The sequence below is a fragment of the Brachyistius frenatus genome, unplaced genomic scaffold, assembly GCF_029030835.1.
Source record: "Brachyistius frenatus isolate BFR_SWC_R1_liver_20210118 unplaced genomic scaffold, ASM2903083v1 Contig_80, whole genome shotgun sequence".
In the NCBI taxonomy this organism is placed as follows: domain Eukaryota; kingdom Metazoa; phylum Chordata; class Actinopteri; family Embiotocidae; genus Brachyistius; species Brachyistius frenatus.
Genome location: NW_027210679.1, coordinates 273,954 through 294,606, shown reverse-complemented (window position 1 = coordinate 294,606; position 20,653 = coordinate 273,954). Strand labels below are relative to the sequence as shown.

The following is a 20,653-nucleotide window of genomic DNA, read 5'->3' as shown; positions in this document are numbered from 1 at the left end:
CATATGTGGAGGAAGCGGTCAGAGCAGGCATCCTGCATTACAGCACTGTCAAGTCAATCTGGGCCACCACCACGCCTACCTCCTTAAGCTAACTGTCTCGGGCCATGTGGAAATGTGGTGGGCTTTTCTCCGCAGGTGGTTATTTCTGTGTGTACGAGGGGATTATATTATTAGAACTGTCCAAAGGGGGGTGGGAAGAAAAAGAAAAACTTGACCACCAGCTTTGCCAAACTCCCTTCACTTCTACAATCTGTAAATCCTTAACCGTTTCCCTCAGGCCTCTGAGTTCTGCCACGACCAGCCTCTCTTCCAGTGTGTCCACTCCGACATCTGCTCACAAGAAAGTTGGAAACAGTTGCCGTCTCATCTGTGAGTCTGCATATTTCACTTCCCTCCCACTGAACTTCAGTCTGTCTGACCCGCTGTGACAGCTCGCTGGGCTCACATCCCTGTGAAGAGGCACAGGCTGACCTGCTGTGCACCAGACTGAAGTGTAAACGGTGAAAGGGATAAAGTTTGCAGCGTCACAAGGCAGGCACGGCACTCTGACATATTGCGGGGAGCAGTAAAGGTGCTGCCCTGCGCATGATTTCTAACGTTCTACTCCCGGTTGATACTAATGCGCTGCAAATGGCCTTTTACCTGAGCCAATCCAGCACGCAAACCGTGGAGCATGAATAAGTCATATGTTTGAAAAAAAAAAAAAAAAAAAATGAAATTATGTAAGTCATGACTCACCAGGCATAAAATAAGACGGCGAGAAGCTTGCTGCCAGAGCCAAATCACGACGGCTCTCGTGTTTGGATGCATTCAGCCCTTCAGCTAGCCTAAAGTTATCCACACGGGGCTAAGTCCATGCAAGGGTGGCCACCAAATCCCACCACTACATCACACAACTCATTAGATTCTGTCCCGGGGTCCTTCTTGTTCATCAGAAATGGCCTTTTAGTCCTTTGTAAGAGATTGGATAATCAATAGCTTGCCTTTCCTTTGTATTATCTGAAGGCTGCATAAATCGGAAGGGGGTGACAGCAGAGTATGAGCAATTATTTAACACACTACAAAAATTTGGATTTCTATTTGAACTATTAACGAAACATAGCATCTATTAATGCTGCTTCAAGATGAAAAGATTTGAATAGGCAATAAAGGGTCAGAATTGCGCCGCATGGCCGCATGATGGCTGAGGTTTGGTTATTTGTGATAAATTGCCTGACACCAGTTAATTACTGTAGAAACTACAATAGTGAGTGATTTGGGAAACAAGAAGATGCATTATTGGAGGCTGTTTTTCTTAAAAGAGAGACTACAATACACTCAACGTTTGCTTCAAAGCCTCTCTGTCTCTCCGATTTTGGTTTTCTCTTGACAGGAAAGTACAATGAGTGACAGAAACGGGCAAATACCCCATTCGCCATGACAGTTCAGATCTGTCCGTGAGGCTGGGGAGGGAGTTTGGCAGAGAGAGAGACAGAGAGAGAGAGAGAGAGAGAGAGAGAGAGAGAGAGAGAGAACATGCCTCTACTTCTCCTTTCCCTCTCTCAGCGTCCCACCTCTACACACCCGCCTCTCCCAGCAAGAGCTTCCCGGCCTGCTGAGAATTTGGAGAGGCTGACAGGTAAAATAACCGGGGACGGCTGCCAGCCTTGGCAAACAGGCACCACTTCGCACCAAATGTTCAGTACGAGCTGCAGATTTACAACCGAGGAATGGGTGGAGGAAGAGGAGGAGCTCGGCGCATGCCAAGATGCCTTACTGTCGAGTGCGTGGCTCATCGCAGAAATTAGAGGACGAGGGAAGGATGAAAGAGAGAAGTGTGTGTTTGAAGAGACAAGGCAGGGACGAGAGGAGTTGAATGGGTTGAGGAGTGATGGGTGTAGAGGGGCTGGTGGGGGTGAGATGGGAGTCGGTTTGGGTGTCCACCTGTTAGGTACTGTTTTTTGAGGAATATATTTTTTTTGTTGTTGTTAATATTCTCCAAAAAAGATTGCTAGACTGAAATGGCAAAGAAAAGGTTGTAAAGCACAGATGTCTTCGTAGCAACATTTGTAGCAGGCTAATATCTGGTTTAGTCCTATGCTTACTTCAATGGGTATTAAATAATTAAATCACGCAGGTATTCTAGACTTATGAAATGTTATCTGACCAAATGGATCAAATTCTGATATTAAAACAAGTTATTTTGTGGGGTTTGTGAATCTCAAAACAATTTATCCATCATTTTACAGCTGCAACCGTAGCGACAGAGAAGGCTAAAACAGAGCCTATGACGCAAGCACGAGTCAAGAGTGTTTTTGTAATTACTTACACTGGCAGGAGGTGGAGACAAAAGTTTGACACAGCAGGTTTATTAGCAATACAAAAATACACACACAAATCTGAAAACAAATCTATGCCCAAACAAGTGATCTAAAGAAGCCAAGTTGGGCTCTGGGAAATTGTGATTGGCATTTTTTTTTTTTACTATTAATCAGCACATCAAAAATAAAATTCGAGTTTATTCGATTAATCAGGGATGGCCATCGTTGTTGGTTGTAGCTCGATTCTCTATTGCTTTTTGTCGTTTTCTATTTGGCAAGACAGACATGAAAAGCCAAAGGAAAATCAAGAAATCTAACCCTGAAACTCAAGCAAAATGCCAAGGGAGCTTTTTCACTCAATAGTAAATGATTTCAGGGTGATGAGATGAGATAAAAATATCCCTGCCTGTACTTTGTCAAGTCCACTGTGCAGAGAGCAGTCTCAGCAGCATGTGATGTTTTTTCACTGTTAGTATTACCAGCAGTATTCATCGAGGCAATGAGACGAGAGCAATGGGAAACATTATCTCCTGTGTCATGGGGCAGGCAGAAACAAGAACGCATTTTGCTGAGCATCATCTCTAAGGCATGTCTCAGGGCCCCATTTCTCCTTATGAAGAATAACAGAACAGCATGTGTATACAAACAAGTGTGAACAATCCCATTGTGTCCTGTCAAGATAGTTACATGAGCAAATAAATAAAACAGTACTTGGAATCAACAGTGTTTAGATTAATTAACAATTTTAAGGATTAGAGACGAGGGATATACTATTAACCCGGAGAGCTTTTTTTTAAGACATTGTCAGGTTTAATCTCCAACACGGTCTGGCATTGCTTATCCAGCCGATTATAGTCTCCAAAGTAATCTCCCGAGTTCACATCAATCAGTGCTATTAGCAGGACTGTATAGAAACAGGCGGTGTAGTACAATTGTGGGGCTCTCTGCTGTGTTGAAGGCCACACGGCAGGTGCGGTCCACTCACCTTGAGCACAGTGATGTTCCAAGCGTAGCTCTCCATGGCTTTCTGAAGCTTGCGGCCTTTCAGACCCTCCTTTGCTCCAATGCGATGCAGGTCCTCATGGAAGTCCAGACCTGGACACAAATGCACACAGACGTGATAAACAAAATACACAATATAATCTTACTAAAGCCAAAAAAACAGAACAGCAGAGTAAAAATGACATTTTAGTAAGTCATATTGGACTTTAGTAGATATTTATTTGGCTACATCTTCAGGTTTTGATTCTTTAAGAGCAGAAATCATGTTTAAACAAGTGGCAATATCTTGCTGTAGACTATGCAGACATGGAGGCAAACGCCGTCAGCAGCCCGTCAGACCTTTCCTGCACGTCATTCCCCTACATATCCCCACATTTCCTGTCTGTCTACAATGCACCTGGGGGTGAAATTGAGGTAGTACAGTTCAATGCAGGCAGACCTCTAGTTTATCTATCAATATGACCATCACTAATCCCCTGAGCTTTAAAGAACAAACTCCTCCTAAATCTGCAAGTCACAGCCTGCTTGTCAGTCTGTCCCTGACAACTGACCTCAGCCCGTTCCTGCTTAGATTTACCGCAAAGACATTGACAAAACATAATACGCTATAATTCCCAACAGGCCCGTCATCTCAGGTCGTTCCTTCTGTAGCCACCAGCTCTTTCCAGTAACTAGTAGGCACATACTGCACCTCAACTGTTGTCAAGAGAAGTCTTTAATCAAATTGATTTCCAGTTGAGAGCAGGAGTCTGAAAACAGCCCAGTGGCAGAGTTTTTGTTTTTGAAAAATAACTCTAGGCTCCATCTTCAGTGACATTTTCGAAGGGTAGAGATAACCTTCATGTACAGGAGGTACACACTGCATTTGTTGGTTTAATATTCAATGCTCCACTTACAATTTGTGCTGTTAAAGTATGCCCTAATGTCTCTGTTTAATAATGTAGTTACTGTGTATTGTCTCCCAATACAGAAAGCATTTAAATTGTTGCTCTTAAGAGTGCATCATGTGTGCGCACACATACAGGCATGTCAGAGCAGAGAACACAACTGAATAGAGAGGTAAAATGTAGCAATAACACAAGACTTTAGCTGGATTCAATATGTGTGACTGTATGCTTGACACATGCTATAAAGAACCTTTTCTCACAATAACAGCAGTACACTTGAAATAGAACAAGACGTCAAAAGATAAATACAATCTTTGTCCGTCAGTGCATGTCAGACTGTCAGAAAGGATCCTGGACCTCTGTTGTTCTTCCAATTTTCCCAAACAATAGTGATGTAGAGCCTCTGCAGAATATGCTTCTGAGCCCGAAAGTTGCATTAACAGGGATTACGACTGATTTGATCTTGTAATCTGCTGTGGTTAATGGGCTGATGCTTGTGCAGAGCTCAGCCAGGGAAGTTTACGATCACAGGACACGGGGAGCGAGGCAGGCAGGGAGCTGAATAAGAGATGAAATTAGCTGGAGGCTCGTCGTGTTACAGCCTTTTAATTTCACAATTATTGAGCTTTTCCTTTCCCTAACAGTCACACAGTTGCTGTTCCTTACTGTCACTTGAACGGTGACATTTTAGCTAATAAACAAAACGTGGCCCCCGTGGCACACTGAGGAGATAGGGTCTTATGTTTTGCCTCTCTCGTGGAAAGAGAGAGAAAGAGAGAGAGTGCTTCGAAAGAAGGATTTAGGGGACAACATATCTCTTCTCAGTGGCCACACAAATGCACGCACACACACACACACACACACACACACACACACACACACACACACACACACACACACACACACACACACACACACACACACACACACACACACACACACACACACACACACACACACACACACACACACACACACTTCAGTAAAGGCTTACAGTCTCTGCAAAGAAGGATTTTGCCTGATTTGCCCTGTAATGAGTACTGCAGCGGCACCTCTAATGCGTGCGCAGAAAAAAAAGAAGAAGACAGCTACAGGCTTCATGCAGAGAGATGGAAAGGTAAGTAAACCATATCAAACAGAATCTCCAAACAGGACCTGATGAGAAGAAATGATGAAAACAAAGATGGGGAAAGGAGGTGAGCGGGAGATACACAACAGTCAGATCAGCGTTCCATTAATTTATCTTAAGTCATACACAGTGCAAAACCCAAGCTGAGTGTCATTATTGCAAAACAGAAAATGGGATTTTTCCGGCTGCTGATGAGCTGGTGAAACAATGACTGTACAAAACCGAGGAAGTCAAAGGGAGGGAGATTTTAGGATCTCTTGGATTTTCTTGGTAATGGAATTGAGTTTCCTAAAACAATATCAACACTGCCAGAGTGGTCGGTCAGAGGAAGGCTTTGCATGGGAGGAGACATTGATAAATAAGCACAATAAAGCTTGCAGGGAGGCAGTAGGTCCTAAACCCATACAGCGAGCTTCCACCTGTTCCCGGGTCTGCTTTAACACGGCAGGATGCTGGGCAATATTAAAACCACACACCAGAGCACATCAACACCATAGATGTGGAATACAGTTGTGGTTTCCTTTTCGTCCACAACAGGAAAACGTGAAACTGTCACGGCTAGAAGCCAAAGCGTGGCTATTTCACGTTTTGCCATGATACCGGATTGGACGATCAGTAAAGCGATCTGTAAGAGCTATTTTCACCTCTATGTATATATCTATGCTTATTCGTATTTACAGTATATACTCTGATCACTAATTGATACAGGCACTATATCATCATGATTGTATTCAACCAAATTGCCCCACATTCAACACAGAAAAAGACTGTGATGTCTTGCTTGTGATTTGAGAAAAAAAAAATATTGATCACTCAAATTACAAGCTATATAACACATATGAGAGAGTGCTGCACTGACACATAAATGTCTACGTGAATTATGGACACAAATAAAAGGTCTGTAACATGTTTACTTTTTTCAGAAAAACTGCTGAAAAAAATCCCTACTTTAAAAGTGCTCCATTTGGAAGCGAGTGAATCTGAGGCTAGTTAGGAGGAGTGGGAGTTGGGCTCCCCACATGCAGATTAGATATGCGTGCAGACACATAAGCCAGTGTACACAGTGCACACAAAAACACAGCAGTAGCATCTGGAGGTGCCAGAGTGTGCATCCCAGCTGTTTTCCTGGTCCCCCATTAGCTATGTGTGCGATGGCGAGCCATCAATAGTACCCAGGGGGAATCATCCAGCACCTCTCCATCCTCATCAACACGTCAGCTTCACTGCCCAAATCAAACTGATTAGCTGCAATAATGACTGGGCACAAACTGAACACGGGGAGGAAAGCGGAGGCGCTGCTGGGAAGTAAGAACCATAGCAACCTAAAACCGCTCCGACTATATGAGGGATGAAGCTGCCAACGTGCCAATCATTTCATGTTGCTCGCATTTAAAACATAAAGGCAATTTAGGAGCTGAGAGGTTAGTTCAGGTCTCCCATTCAGCAGCCATCTTTGTGATTATGGCTGTGTCACTTTAGCTGATGAGCAGAGCGCACTTTACTTGGCTGGGGCAAAAGTGTCAGGTGCAAACACATGCCCTAAATTAAGTTTAGATAAAGCGCACACACTCATGCATCCCACCCCCATCCCAGATCCTCTCTCCAATACTGACAGCCTGTCCTCTAATAGCACCTTTTTCCGCCTGTCACACAGACGTTTTACAGAAATTATACCTTTGGCTTCTGGATTGATCATACGAACAAAACCTTCAATTCCATGCAAATCTACCATCTCACTCTTCGTTTGCCTCTGATTCTCTGTGCGCAGACGGTTGTTATTATCGTCGTCGTCGGTCTGTACATAATCATAAGGTTTATGAGATGGCTTCTGAAGTGTGCGTTCAGTGGATGTCAATCTATCAAAAGAGGTACATTCAGAAAGATGCAATATTTTGTTGGAGAGTCGAGTTTAACCCAATGCCCTACGTGGCTTCATTTGCTCTCTGGGGGATAAGAAATGATTGAGATGAACCGAGACAGACGAGACACAGACGACAAAAAAGAGAACAGAGACCATTTTTGGAGACCGAGTTAAGCATGTGTGCAGGCCAACAGGTGAGTCTGTGCAGCAATTTCATTAGAGCCGTTGACTTTGAGATAAGCTACTTCAATTTAATATTTGCAATCCACTTCCAGTGCCTTTCTATTTGTCAGATATTCAGCAAAATCAAGGTCAAGTTCAAAAACATTTTAAGAGCAGTCTCAAAAAGAACAGTGCTCGAGCAGCTCATCCTTTTTTTTTTTTTTTTAAACTGACACAACACAATTTACTTTTCCTCATTAAGCTAAATATAATGTATCAACATAACTATATAGATGCAATTAATTTCCTACTTGTACTAAACCATACATTTAAAACTACACTTGATGGAAGAATTGTGTATATTCTGTCTGTGAGACTAAGCAGCAGATTGCGGACACCAGAGACCTGATGGGAGCAGGAAACAGATGGAGATGACAAAGAGCATGCTGAGTGGAAAAGTGGAGAAGATGTCTGCATTAATATCAGGGAGTAATTAGTTTATTAATAAAGGTGAGAGATTATTACAGCAGATCTAATAAAAATGTTTGACTCATAGAAGGAGAATCAAGCCTCCTAATTTCTCCATCAAGTACTTTTCCCATCTTGAATTGCTTTTAAATGCTATTTTATCACTGCAAATACAGACACAAATTTATATTTGCTTAATTTTGATGCATAAATGGAGATTGTATGTGTTGCTGTACATGGAGTGATTATACATTAGTATGAGGAACATCAATATTAGAGCAATTGTGAGGAGAAACTATTGCTCATAAACCTAACAGTCAAATATGTGATTAAATACTGTTGTTAGATTCACTCTGCTCTGTATTCTGAGCTAATCTTTCTTCAGCCTTTATATTATCTTTGGCCAACAACATTTAATTTAATTTAAAGTTTAGAATTCTTATTTCCCAATTTTTAACTTGAGGCAATATGTTATATCACGTAGCTCTTTTTCTTACATTTAAAAGGTTAGGTAAATGTCAGTTCAGATCACTGGACCCAAGAGCACAACACAAGAGGAAGGCTGTAAATGCTACAAGCGAGCTTGACTTACAAAAAGTGGGTTCAAGGTTACAGAGACCAGGCAGACAAACAAAGCACAATGGGCTGAGACGGAAACCAAAGCACAGGGAAGGATTTAAAAAAAAAAATAAGAGCAATTGCAGCACAGAAACAGAAAAGCAAAGCCACTAAGACAGCCTAACAGATGAGTAGGGGTGAGCTGGGGGTCTGTGTACTGCAGGGACTGAACAGAGTGGAATCAGGTGAGCAGATGGGCGGAGAAGATCCGATGATATAGCTGGCAGAAAAGCAGGGCAGGTAGGAACAGCTGGTATAAAGTGACAGGAGTGGAAGAACAGAAAATAGAAATCGGAAGCAGAATGAATGACGAAAGACAAAACCGTGACAGTAAATGGATTTTGGTGGACAGTTTTGGGGCATCGTTTTCTTTTTTTTGGCAGCCTGCTGTAATGTCCTATTATGCCAGAAAAAGGGCTGATGTTTGTGTATTATATTTTTCCTTTTCCTTTTGTCTGCCTCACTTATTGCTATCAGAGCTACAACACATGTCTTAAAGCGTGGATAACCAGACATGGAAGTCATGCAAATTTGAAAAAGGGGAACGGTTTGGATTGAGGCGTGTGTGTTAGTGCTGCGGGGCGAGAGTGGGCGACAGGGAAAGTGCTATGTTTGGCATGCAGCTGAGGCCCCTCAGGGCCATCGCTCCAACCTTCTGCCTCATTGTACCATTTTTTGCACTTACGTAGAAAACCTTGTTATGTCTTCACTTCAGTTGGAAGGTTCACATGCTCCTTGGGAGCAGCTCTTCCAAAATGAATTTGGTTATTTCAGCTGTGAGGTACAAAACAAGGCTGATTTTCTTTCTGTAGCACATACGTGTTTTCCACCTGACAGCAGCCGTCAGCTAAGCATCAGCCTCCGACATGCAGCTCCTGTCACTGCTGCGAGTGCAACTGTGTGGGGTTTAAGCACTGCTTAACTCTGCAGTCATCGCCTTTGAAGTTGCTTCCAGCAGGCTGGGGAACCTTGGAGCCAGGGGACATCACTGTGAATGAGGCCCCAACGTTCAAACCTACATCCCCGGGTAATTGCACAGCACAAGTATCAGGCTTGGCTTGTTGTGGCGGAGGAGAGCGAAGCATATGCCTGCCTTCGTGTGACACAGGGGAGTAAATAAAAGCTGGGCATCGCAGGATTAAATTGGCTTACTGGCCTCGGGATATTGGGTTCGCATGTGCCAGTCAGTGAGCCCCGGTTATCATAAACAAAAACACAGTCATGCAAAAGGGCACAACAATAATGCATGAAATATCATTTTCTGTGTTCACACCAGAGGTCTGTAACAGGCCTAAATCTGTAGGCATCACATTTGCTTCATTTATGTGTGTTGCAGTAGAATTTGAGGTGTAAACATGCAAAATGAAGATGTCATTATTCAAACTATGAGCTCCGGTTTGAGGGGCTCTTCATCAGAAGCACTGCTGCTTAGTAGAGAAGCAAAGCAAATGAGGAAGAATTAGCACTGAATGCAAAAGAGGCCAGAGAAGAGAAGGCACAGGATTTCTTGATTTGAAGCCATTTCTCTCCTAATGATCTTATTATGGTCTTTTTTTTCATCCTCTCTCCTAAAAGGCTGGACCTCGTCCATTGAGCACCCTTTTTAAAAAACACTGTAGTGCCAAAACGCTTCTTAAATTCCATCCTTTTCTCTCCGTTTTGCCATCCCTCCCCCTCTCACTCCACACTCTGTCAAACCTTTTCATTCCTCTCCTCCTCTCAGAGGTTGTTTATGCTCTCTGTCCTCTTTCTCCTGCAGCCCTTTTGTCTGTGCGGCTGGCTGATTGTTTTCACCTGCCCACTGACATGATAACTACTCTGCTGACTCACTGATGATGGCCCGCTCTATCAACAGCAGCCACTTCTGTTGATGTTGATAGAGATGCTGTAGGAGGAGATACACTACACTCATTGTGTCAGATGGGAGGACACCACACGTATTGTGTTTAAAAGAGCTGCAGATGCGCATTTTGTACATCCAATGATTCACTGGGACCTTAAAACAGAAAAGAACAGCTAAAAACATTAATCTCACACTAATCTGTTGCTTTCTTATAATGTTATTTTTCTTAAATGAATTAAAGAAAAATGCCAGTAAGTGAGGTCATTTGATTGATGTCGGATACAAATCTTGTCCTAGACGTATGAGTCATTTGAATGACAGGAAAAGAGAGAGATCTACAGTCTGCTGCTATTTCTTCAAATGTCATAAAATAAAGAGAATATACACAGGAAAGAAGAGGTATCTCATCTCAAGACAATATCACACTTCAATATCAAATTTTACTGTTAAAAATACAGTAAAATAACAACAACAGAATAACAGCTTGACACAAGCATCCAGTTGTGAATGTTATGCTCTGCAGTGTAGAAAATGTAGAGGATTGACAAGGCTGACGCTGCTGAGGACACGCTCGTATCATAATGCTGCTTACCTGCCCGTTGCGCTTGTGTGAGCTTCGAGTAGACCACATCAGCTGACTCAATCAGTGTTTTGCTGGTCTGAATCATCTAGAAGACAAAGACGACAGGAAGTTAATTTGCAATGCATTTCAATGTCATACTGCCATCTCCTTAAAAGCCTTCCGCAGAGACGGAGCCAAACAAAGTGGACCATCCTGGTACAGATGACAATGAAAGAAAAATACCAAGAAGGAATCACTTCAATTAAGATACTGAGAGGTGCCTTTCTTGCCACATTGTCTGACTGTAACATATTCAATCCTGTAAACAGCCCGGGCTCATTTTGAAGTATTTGGGCTGAGCTGCAATGTTTACAGACACACAAACAATTCAGCTTTGACCCAATTAAGACAAAATAGCTGTCATGTAAATGTCTTTATCTCATGACATTAATTGCGGTAAGATCATAATCAGAGGAAGCAGGGCCTTTCCAATTAATTAGGTGTGCAATATTGTAAGCAGTCTGTTTAGTTTCATAGTGTTTACAGGCTTTTAAAATGTATTGATTATTTCATTATTATCTAACAATACATGACTGGGAATGCACCTGTCATCTGCTATGGCCTCTCACTGAATATAATAATATTAGTACAGAATAGTACAGTTACACTGTAAATATATGCACATAAATCCACCACTGTAAGTAGCATAATTCAGAGTTATTTCAGCATTTCTGTCCAGTTTACACACTTGCATTACAATTGTACACATGTAATCTGATCAGTTTGTTGTCTATTTTGTGTTCATAATTATTTGTTTTACCATACATCTGTATTCGTATCATCCAGAAATGTTATTCTCTGCAGTATTTTTAGGTACATAAAGCTCTACTGAGTGAAATTATACATGACTGTGAATATGTGCATTGAAATTACATATGCGTCAGTACCACAAGGAAACCAAAGAGTGACAGAGATGCGGTTTGAGTCTTAAACATCATCCCACAGTGCTGATGAGGAGCAGCTGGATCAGCGCTGCAGCACAGAAGAGGAGGCTAATGAAGTTCCACACTCCTGGGGGAGACAGGAAGTGGACTCTGATACTGTGTGTGCATGTGTATGTGCGTGTGTGTTTGTGCATGCCTTTTCTTGTTTTACTCATCTCATGAGAACTGGTTTGAATGCAGACAGTTTCAAAGAGTGAGCTCATTGTGGACAGCCCCATCATTAAGGGGATGATTCAAGATAAAAAAAATTTTTTTTAAAAATCGACAGAAAAAGAAAATATGTAGAACGTCAGATGTGTACTTCATCAAGTGCTTAATGATTTCCAGAAATAAAAATCTTCACCAAACCTTAGCAAATGGATGTGAGTACTGTGAATTATACTTGTAGGTGACAGTTGTGGCAAAAGTGGACGCGAGAGAGACAGTAAATATTTCTAAAAATATGAGTCTTGAACGCAACATGGGTTGAACCCGCGCTACATTCTGATCTTGAAAGTAAAACAACTTGACATAAGATTGATTCTCTAACAAGAAATCCAAACTCTGAATGTCACAAACCTGGCATTAGCTGTCCATTAACTAACTAACAAATGACTATTTTGTTCTCCTGCTGTAAAAACAAAGACACGGTACACTGCGTTGTCCGCACTCAGTTCAATCAGAAAGATTCGCTGGCAAAACGCACACAAGATTTTATAAGTGCAAATGTTCAGCAAACGATTGAATGAAAGGGCCTCACGAGTAGAGTACAGAAAACATACATCTTCTGTGTGCATTTATATAGTCACATACAAGCACGTGTGTGTTTGATCTCCACTAGCCTGACCTCTGGAAACAGACTTCCATTGTACCGATGTTTTGTCCCGCTCAGGGTTCTGACACCGGCTGGCTAACAGCCCACACGGGGGTGAGGGAGGACACGGACTGCACACTCATATTCTACAGTAAATGGCCTGGTGTTGGCAGCCACGCTCCCATGAAGTCACAGGCATTTGCACACATGTACACCCCCACATATACATACACACACACTTGCGCAAACACTGGGTCCTCTGTTCCGGAGCAAGGAGTGTGGCAACAGGCCAATCTTACAGGGGCAAACATAAACACTCAGATGCCACAGGCCACGCATCAGAACAAGTAAATACAACATTTGATCTACTCCTGAGATCACTATCAGTCCTCCAGCTGCCAATGTCTGACATAATATTGCATACAGGAGCAGTTGTGTGGAAAATAGACTGGGAGAAATAACAGAACCAGTCAAAAGAAAGTGTTGCAAAATGTGAGAAAACTTCAGACAAAATCTTTCTTGATGCCCATTGTTACAGAAATTCTAGTTTTCCTGATTAGTAAAGTTAACAAATACAAACATGGAGGGCGTGTAACACAATGTTTTTGAGATGGGTGTTCTTTAAAACATATCAATTATGAGATTCTGGACCTGCTCTTCAGCTCGTCCCTAGAAAACGTTTCTTTTGTGGACTGGAGCGTGAGAGTCGCTTTGACAGCGCTGGGCCTCCTGTCTGTCTGCGAAGCCTCATAAAAAGCTAAATCAGATTCTACGTGGAGCCGCGCGCTGCGTCGCTCCTAATGTCTGTGAACTTCTGTAGGTGTCAGCAGCAGGAGCGCTATTGACCTGAACAGCGTGGATGCTTACAACCTTTTTCCACACTAGTGACCCACTTCAGCAGCTCCACCCAAGCCTCATAAGGGAGAGGGGGAGGGGAGCAGAAGCAGCGGGTAATAACTAATTACAGACAGAGTCCTCCAACCCTCCTTTTGGGCCGTGCCAATGTCAAAGGGTGAAAAATGCAGGGTTCTTGATAGAGAGGTGGCAGGATGGAGAAGGACATGTGAAATTATACAAGGAATAGCTGCAGCTTGACGATCTGACTGGTCAATTAGGTGGTTTGGGCCGTGTTTGGAAACAAAAGTCATCCAGCTGTGTGAATGTTTGGATCAAATGTTAAGCAATGTGGCTTGAAGAGAAAACTAACTATTAGCTTTTTTTTTTTTTTCCTGATACATTTTTGTAGGCGTAGCAACTGTACAGCTGCACACAGAGCAGAGGCCTGAGGTTAGGGAGGTACACGGTGCGCTGGTTCTTTACCATGTCGTAGGCGTTGAGCACTTTGCGCAGCAGCTCAGGCACGGGCCCCTGAGCCTCCATGGTGGGGTAGGTCTCGCTCAGGTCCACCGTTACCCTCAGTGATCGCTCGCTGTTCATCAGCCAGCTCGACACCGTCAGGATGCACTGCTTCATGTTGGCAGCGGGGTTCAGGCCGCAGAGCTCCTTGAAGGACACCATGGCATTCTGGGAAGAAAACACACACATTAAAAAAGACAGGAATTTGGCTATAAATATGTAGAAAAAAAAAAAGAAGGTGTAAATATAAAAATATCACTTTTGTGTGGCACATTTGTGTGAATTTTAATGAAGACACTCTGCTCAGTACAGAATGGACGGTCACCGGGTTTCTGTAATGCAATATTGAACCTGTTCTTCAATAATTTTCAGATGCTCTGGTAAGCACCATTAATTAAAAGCAAGTGTTGAATGTGGCACTATGAATAAATCAATATACATAAATATCCTGTATGTGGCTTTCTCTTGGTCCTTGTATGTCCTACAACTATAAAATGTTTCTGTTACATTGAAACTAACCACAACTTCCGATGTGTCCTACAAAAGAAAGTTCCTGCCGTGATATTGTCCTTGGCACATGAAGTGATTGTGGTCATAATGGAATGGAAAATATTGCAACTAGTGTTTGCAGATGACCTTGAGTAAGAAGATTTAAAGAGGGGATTTTTGATACTTCCCTTAGACCAGACATTAGATAAGATAGCACGAGTGTTTGTCTTGGTGACAGTAAAATTATCCTTTTCCCATAACGTCAGTCTCATTCAACTTCTAACCGCAGTCTGGAAGTGCCGAAATATCCAGTCGCTCATCCAGCTCTTTCTTGCTTTCTCACTTCTGTTTTCTCATATTTTTCTTTAATGGTTATTTCAGCCTTCTTCGTTCAGCCTGCATTTCTTCACAACATTTGTACTGACTGCAAATATCAAGCATGAATATGATCTAATATGATGTAAAGTACTTTTTATTTAATCTAGCACTAATAGCAACTCTTATTTTTAATCAGGGGCAGCTGCGGCTCGGTCAGTATAACGAGTGTGCCATCAATCACAAGGTGTGATTTGAACCTCACACACCTCCTCTCCACATGTTACAGTCTCCTTGAAACCACTCCAATATAGAGTATGTGTCACTTTGGACAAAAGCATCTGCCAAATAAAAGTGACGTCATCACAGACGGAACAAATCTGCTAGCATTGTTAGCTGATTCAACTTGTTTTTAATGAATTCTTTAAAAATATTTTCTTCATTTTCGTTTTTGTGTGTGTTCTGTCCGAAACCTTCAAGTTAGCATGCTTTGACTGGGAAGCAAAAAAGCCCACAAAATGTGTCTTTTTATTTTCTTTCCAGTCACTGATGTTGCTACTTTATATCAAACTGAAATCTGTTAACAAAGCTACGTCCTTGGTAATTGGACATTATTTCTCTAACTGCACCTGCTCACCAACTCCTCACAAACCATATATCTGACACGGACGTTTGGGTATAATGTCATCTGATACCAGCACTGTTCAACGGCATTTTGTCCACCTTAAATTGACTTTCATTAGGAGTATGATCCCAGCCTCACTTTCCCTCTGTTCCACTCTTCACAGTTCCTGAGCCAGCTGGCTTTTCCAGCCCACACATTTTCAGCATGTCTTGGTTCAAAGTCTCTCCAGCTCTCGTGAATATATCTGTCAGTGTTTCATTGTCCTGCCAGCGCCAACCTCCTAACCTTTAGAGAGCGGGTCGGAGTGAAGTGAAAGAATAGAAAGTGACAGCGAAAGAGAAGGGGTGCAAACGAGCAGTCTGTGCTGAGGCGAGACGAAATGAAACCGCAAAAAACAAGAGAGATCAACGATGAGAAACATCGAGAAAACACCAAGTCAGGTAAGAGAGGGTGAGAGAGAACAAGCGACGAGTGACAGAATGGGAGAGGCCAAGAAACCCTTTAGAGGGAACAAGCCGGTGTTGGTATTTAGAAAGTCAGCCCACACACTCTGCAGTGTGGGAACCAGCTGTCTCCCTGGGCTGGACCGCCATACCTCAGAGGATGTGCTGTCACAGGGAGGCCCTAACCTTCATGTAGACAAAGAGGGTGAACACGGGGGAACACGGCATCTGTATGCTGAGCCTCGTACACTGTTAACACCTCCTGAACCATTGAACGCAGCTCCAGCGCAACACAATGGTGGAAACGAGACAGCTCTAGGAATCTGGATTAAAGCCCACCGTGTGCTTATGTGAACTAGGAGCATGTGTGACTGCATGTGTTTATGTCTCAGTGTGGTCGGAGCTGAAGTTATTAGCATTCATTATGCTTTGTATAAATCCCTGCACATGTGTGTGTGTGTGTGTGTGTGTGTGTGACCACATGGGTAATTGTTTTTCTGATAGTTGTGTAATAAAAGCCATACTGTTTTCAAGCCATGGTGCCACAAAACCCAATAAGAGGCTTGTGTTTTTAATTAGTCCCTTCCCCCCACTTTACTCCTCTTCCAACATTCCCCAAATGAGAGTGGCCCCGTGTCCAGTTACAACACTGCTTTTGTTTCTGTTTGCCCCTCTCGCTCTCCGTTTCTCTTTTCCATCTCGGCATCTCTCTCTTCTCTCTGGCCCACAGCGCTGTGTGATGATGGCGCACACACACGATTCAGCAAATAAAAAGAAATAACTCAATGCTGGCAGCGCTCCTCCAGCTCCATCAACACTTTATAAGGTTCATGGACAGCAGCACTCCATAAAGGACTTCATTCTGGTCTCACGCAGGAATAACTGATCTGCTGCCTGGATCCACATATGAAACATGGCAACGCATCATATCGGTCCGCTGCTCGGCGTCCACAGATTCCCTCACTGTTTAATAATCAAATGCACTTCTCTTTCCTTTATTATTCAAAGCAGACCACCTGGAAGCTTCGCTGTTTGAGGATAAAAGGAGTCTTAAAAGAGATTAGTGAGGTGAAATAATGCTTTTGGCAGAAACATCTAAAGCGAATGTGTGTGTGTTTGTGTGCACTGCTTTCAGGGCTAGTTATATACCACGGTAGTTTTAACGAGCGATATTATTTTCTTATGTTAACATCTAATCTTGGCTTCAAGTCAAGGTCGTCAGGGGTGATGAAGTTTCCACGTCTGATTGTTACCGTGTGGTTTTGTTTGCCACAGGCCCTTCTGCTGCCTGTTCACCTGCCTCCAGATCCACGGGACCAAGCTCCACACAGCTGGTCTCTACAAAGCCTCCACAACTGTCCATTATTTTTGCATTTAAAAGGCAAAGGCCTTATTCTGAAAAACACCCTTTATCCTCTTTATAACCTTCCTCTGAACTTCACCTCTTTCATTTATTGCGTCGACTTTTATCTCTTTGTTACAAAAAGAAGATATTTACATTTCAAAACGGAGGAAAATGTGGTTTGATGAGTGGTTAGTGGCGCCGGTGTTGTTTGATCAGGTATTCAAATTCAATCACCTACCGACATTCTTCTTCCAGGCCAATAGATTAGATTCTAAAGCCATTTGTTATGAGAGATGAATCAGAGCAACAATACAGATTATGGTCTGAGCGATGACACATGGCATGCCTGTGATTATTTCCATATTTAGCATTAGTTAATTGATTGGAGTTTTACAAGAGAATGGATGTTTGATTAGTCTGCGTCAGATTTACAGGACTCCTCAGTGAGCCACCGATCAAGCCTTATTCTTCATTTCTCATGCTGACTGACACCAAAGCAAAGATTACGACTTAATTTTGACAAACTGTTGGAGTCACTTTTTACATTTTTCTAAAAAGCAACAATCTTATTATGCCAGAAAATATAGTTGTGAAATGCTTTTTTTTGTCAGCATTGTTATTAATTGCTTGACTTCAAACTTTTATTTCCAAAACCACTAAAATCACCTTCCTTCTATTCTGTCCAGGTTTAAATTTGATCGTGTTACTACCTCTAAAATTACAGGATCAATTTCACCTCCAGAGCACAAACATATTCCTCTCTCTATCTGGGTCTTAGAGAGAAAAAAAATTATTTCCTTTTTCACAGCACGCCTATTTCAACAACTGAAAAATGCATGACAGCATGCCACAGGATCTCTAATCACTTCTCTGCTTATTTAGTTTGGTCTGTCTTTTGTTTGCTGTGCCATTAAAATGAGGTTACTGCTTACTGAACACAGACAAACAGACATGGGTCTTTATGATCTGGATACATAAAAAGGGATATGTTCAAATCTAGCTTGGAGAGGAACATAAATGAGCCTGTCAAATTCATATGCAAGACAATACCATTATATATTTGATTTTGTGAAGCCTGCATCCTGCATCTCACATGCAACACTTCAGGTTATAGGAGACATAAGGGTGAGGAATGAAAAAAAATTGATAATAAATGATGTGGCACAGGTACATTTAGGTATATTAGTAATAAAATATGGTACAGCTGGAAGACATTTTATTATTTTTGGAGAATTTGAATGAGGTAGTAAAAAAAAAAAAAGAAGATGATTTGTGCTCCCTGTTCACAATTTTGTTCAGTGACTTTTGCCTTGATTGTTTTTTGACATGTATTCTCAGTAATTTTTGGTAGGCTTGCTTAAAGTGCCAATTAAAGTAGGTTACTTTTACATGTTTTTAAGAACCACAATTTTTGAAAAAGTTACTTATTTATTCATTTATCATCTTTTTTTGCAGACAATTCTGGGAACACAGTTTTTCCTTGTTAGAAGGAACACTGTTGATGGAGCCGTTTCAGCAGTGTACCAAGATTTTATTTGAAATTGTCAAAAAAGACTAGAGCAGGCCCCTCAAAACTAACATCCAAACAACAAAAGGCTTGCTGGCTCTCTCTGTGCTGTAATTTGGATGCAGCGCAAACGAGACAAGCTTTGGATCACACCCTTTAGTCATCACACACTAAATAATAACATGCACTGAGAGGCTTCTATTACTGGTCATCAGTGAAATATACACCGTGGTTACAAATCTTCATTTCCTCATCTGGAGGAGTTTTAAAGTAGAGCGCCGAGTGCCTAGCAACCCAGTCCTCTCCCCCTGGGCAGTAATTGTCCCTCATTAATGATTACACAATTCATAAACCTCATAATTGTACAGCAACTTCCCTTTATTAACATTCCCTTCTACAACATTAATGGAGCATGATTAGCGACAAGCCGCTATCCACAACGGTTAGTGAAATAAGTCCAATCAGAGACACTCACATCAGCTGAGCGCTACTGAGGACATAAAATGTTATGTAATTTTATCTGGTGAACTAGAGTTTTATGCCTCTTAATGTAATAACCTATATAACAATAATGACAACAACCACAATAATAATAATAACTTTGAAAATGAGTCAATACTTTTTTTTGGTACTTTTTCAGTCAATTGTATAACTTTTATCTACTTTTCATAATGTTCTGAATCTGCTCTGAGCTTATTCAAGCTCTGCAAAACATGAGGATGAAGTCTTTTGACATCAATGCTTGAAAAATATTGCATTATGCAATAAGATTATTTCCATTAGTATTAAAGATTCAGTGTAGGATTTTCGAGGATCTATTTGCAGAAATTGAATGTATTCATAACTTAAAATTTTCATTAGTGTATAATTACCTGGAACTAAGAATCAGTGGGGTTTTTTTTCACTACCTTTGAATGAGTCCTTCATATCTACACAAGGAGTGGATCCCCTTCCATTGAGCCTGCCATGTTTCTACAGGAGCCCAGAACAAACTGCTTGTACACAGGGCCTTCTGTTTTTGTTTTTTTTCCCCCAAGTTTTGAAGCCACCATAGAGGGTCTTAAAACCTTGGAAGGGAAGGGTGATGGGGGTTGTTTTCAGTTAGTTGCAATCTGCAATGATGTATACGCATCATGCATAGCTGACCCAAGCCATTTACAGACCGAGCAGCCAAACTAAAGCTGGTGCATCCAAATGCACAGATACACAATGGCCATAAGCTTTATAATTGTTTACAATAACATTGTGTTTGGTTTTTAGGACTGGACCACAAAGACACTAATCCAAGAGGGATCTAAGGCATTAGCCACAGAACTGACTTTAAGGTCCTCCTCCTCACATACAAAGCTCTTAAAGGGGCTCGGACCGAGTTACATCTCTAACTCTCTGGTGAACTATGAGCCTTCAAGAACACCGAGATCATCCGCTGCTGGTTTATTGGTTTATAGGTCAGTTAATACTTTCAAAAGAAAGCTCAAAACATTAGCTCTTTATATTCGCCTTTAACTAGCAACTCTTGAAGCTCTCTTGCACCTGCCATGTTCTTGAACCACCGTGCCTTTGAAATGCATATTGCTCATTTGATATTTTAACTATATATTTAAAAAGACTGACATGTTAGTGAAAAGGGAATTTCAGTAGTGTACAAACGGGTTGGACCCGTGTGAGTTTTTAACCGAGGTTTAGCAGAAAACCTGGAGGTACACTAACGAGTCTACCTTGAAGAATTTACTAAGACCACAGCAGAAAAGGAGATTTAATCTCTAGTGTATTACTGGATAATATTATAGACTGTGTGAAGTAAAGTTCGAGAAAAGTGCACAAGACGTTCAACTGCTACAAGTGCTTTTTCCGCTACTGCATTTCATTTCATGAATCCTAAAAAACGACCCAAATCAAGTCTACTTGTATTCATTTTTATGCATTTTATCAGTTTCTTATGCT

At 41.8% G+C, this 20,653-nt stretch overlaps 1 protein-coding gene across 1 annotated transcript in view; it reads right to left on the bottom strand.

Moving 5' to 3' along the window:
• stat5a (signal transducer and activator of transcription 5a) overlaps positions 1 to 20,653 on the bottom strand; it is an 86,835-nt gene that overhangs the window by 2,346 nt on the left and 63,836 nt on the right. Inside the window, 3 exon segments of the mRNA XM_069709056.1 lie at positions 3,286 to 3,395; positions 10,863 to 10,938; positions 13,950 to 14,153. Of these exon segments, the coding sequence (XP_069565157.1) occupies positions 3,286 to 3,395; positions 10,863 to 10,938; positions 13,950 to 14,153 (390 nt within the window).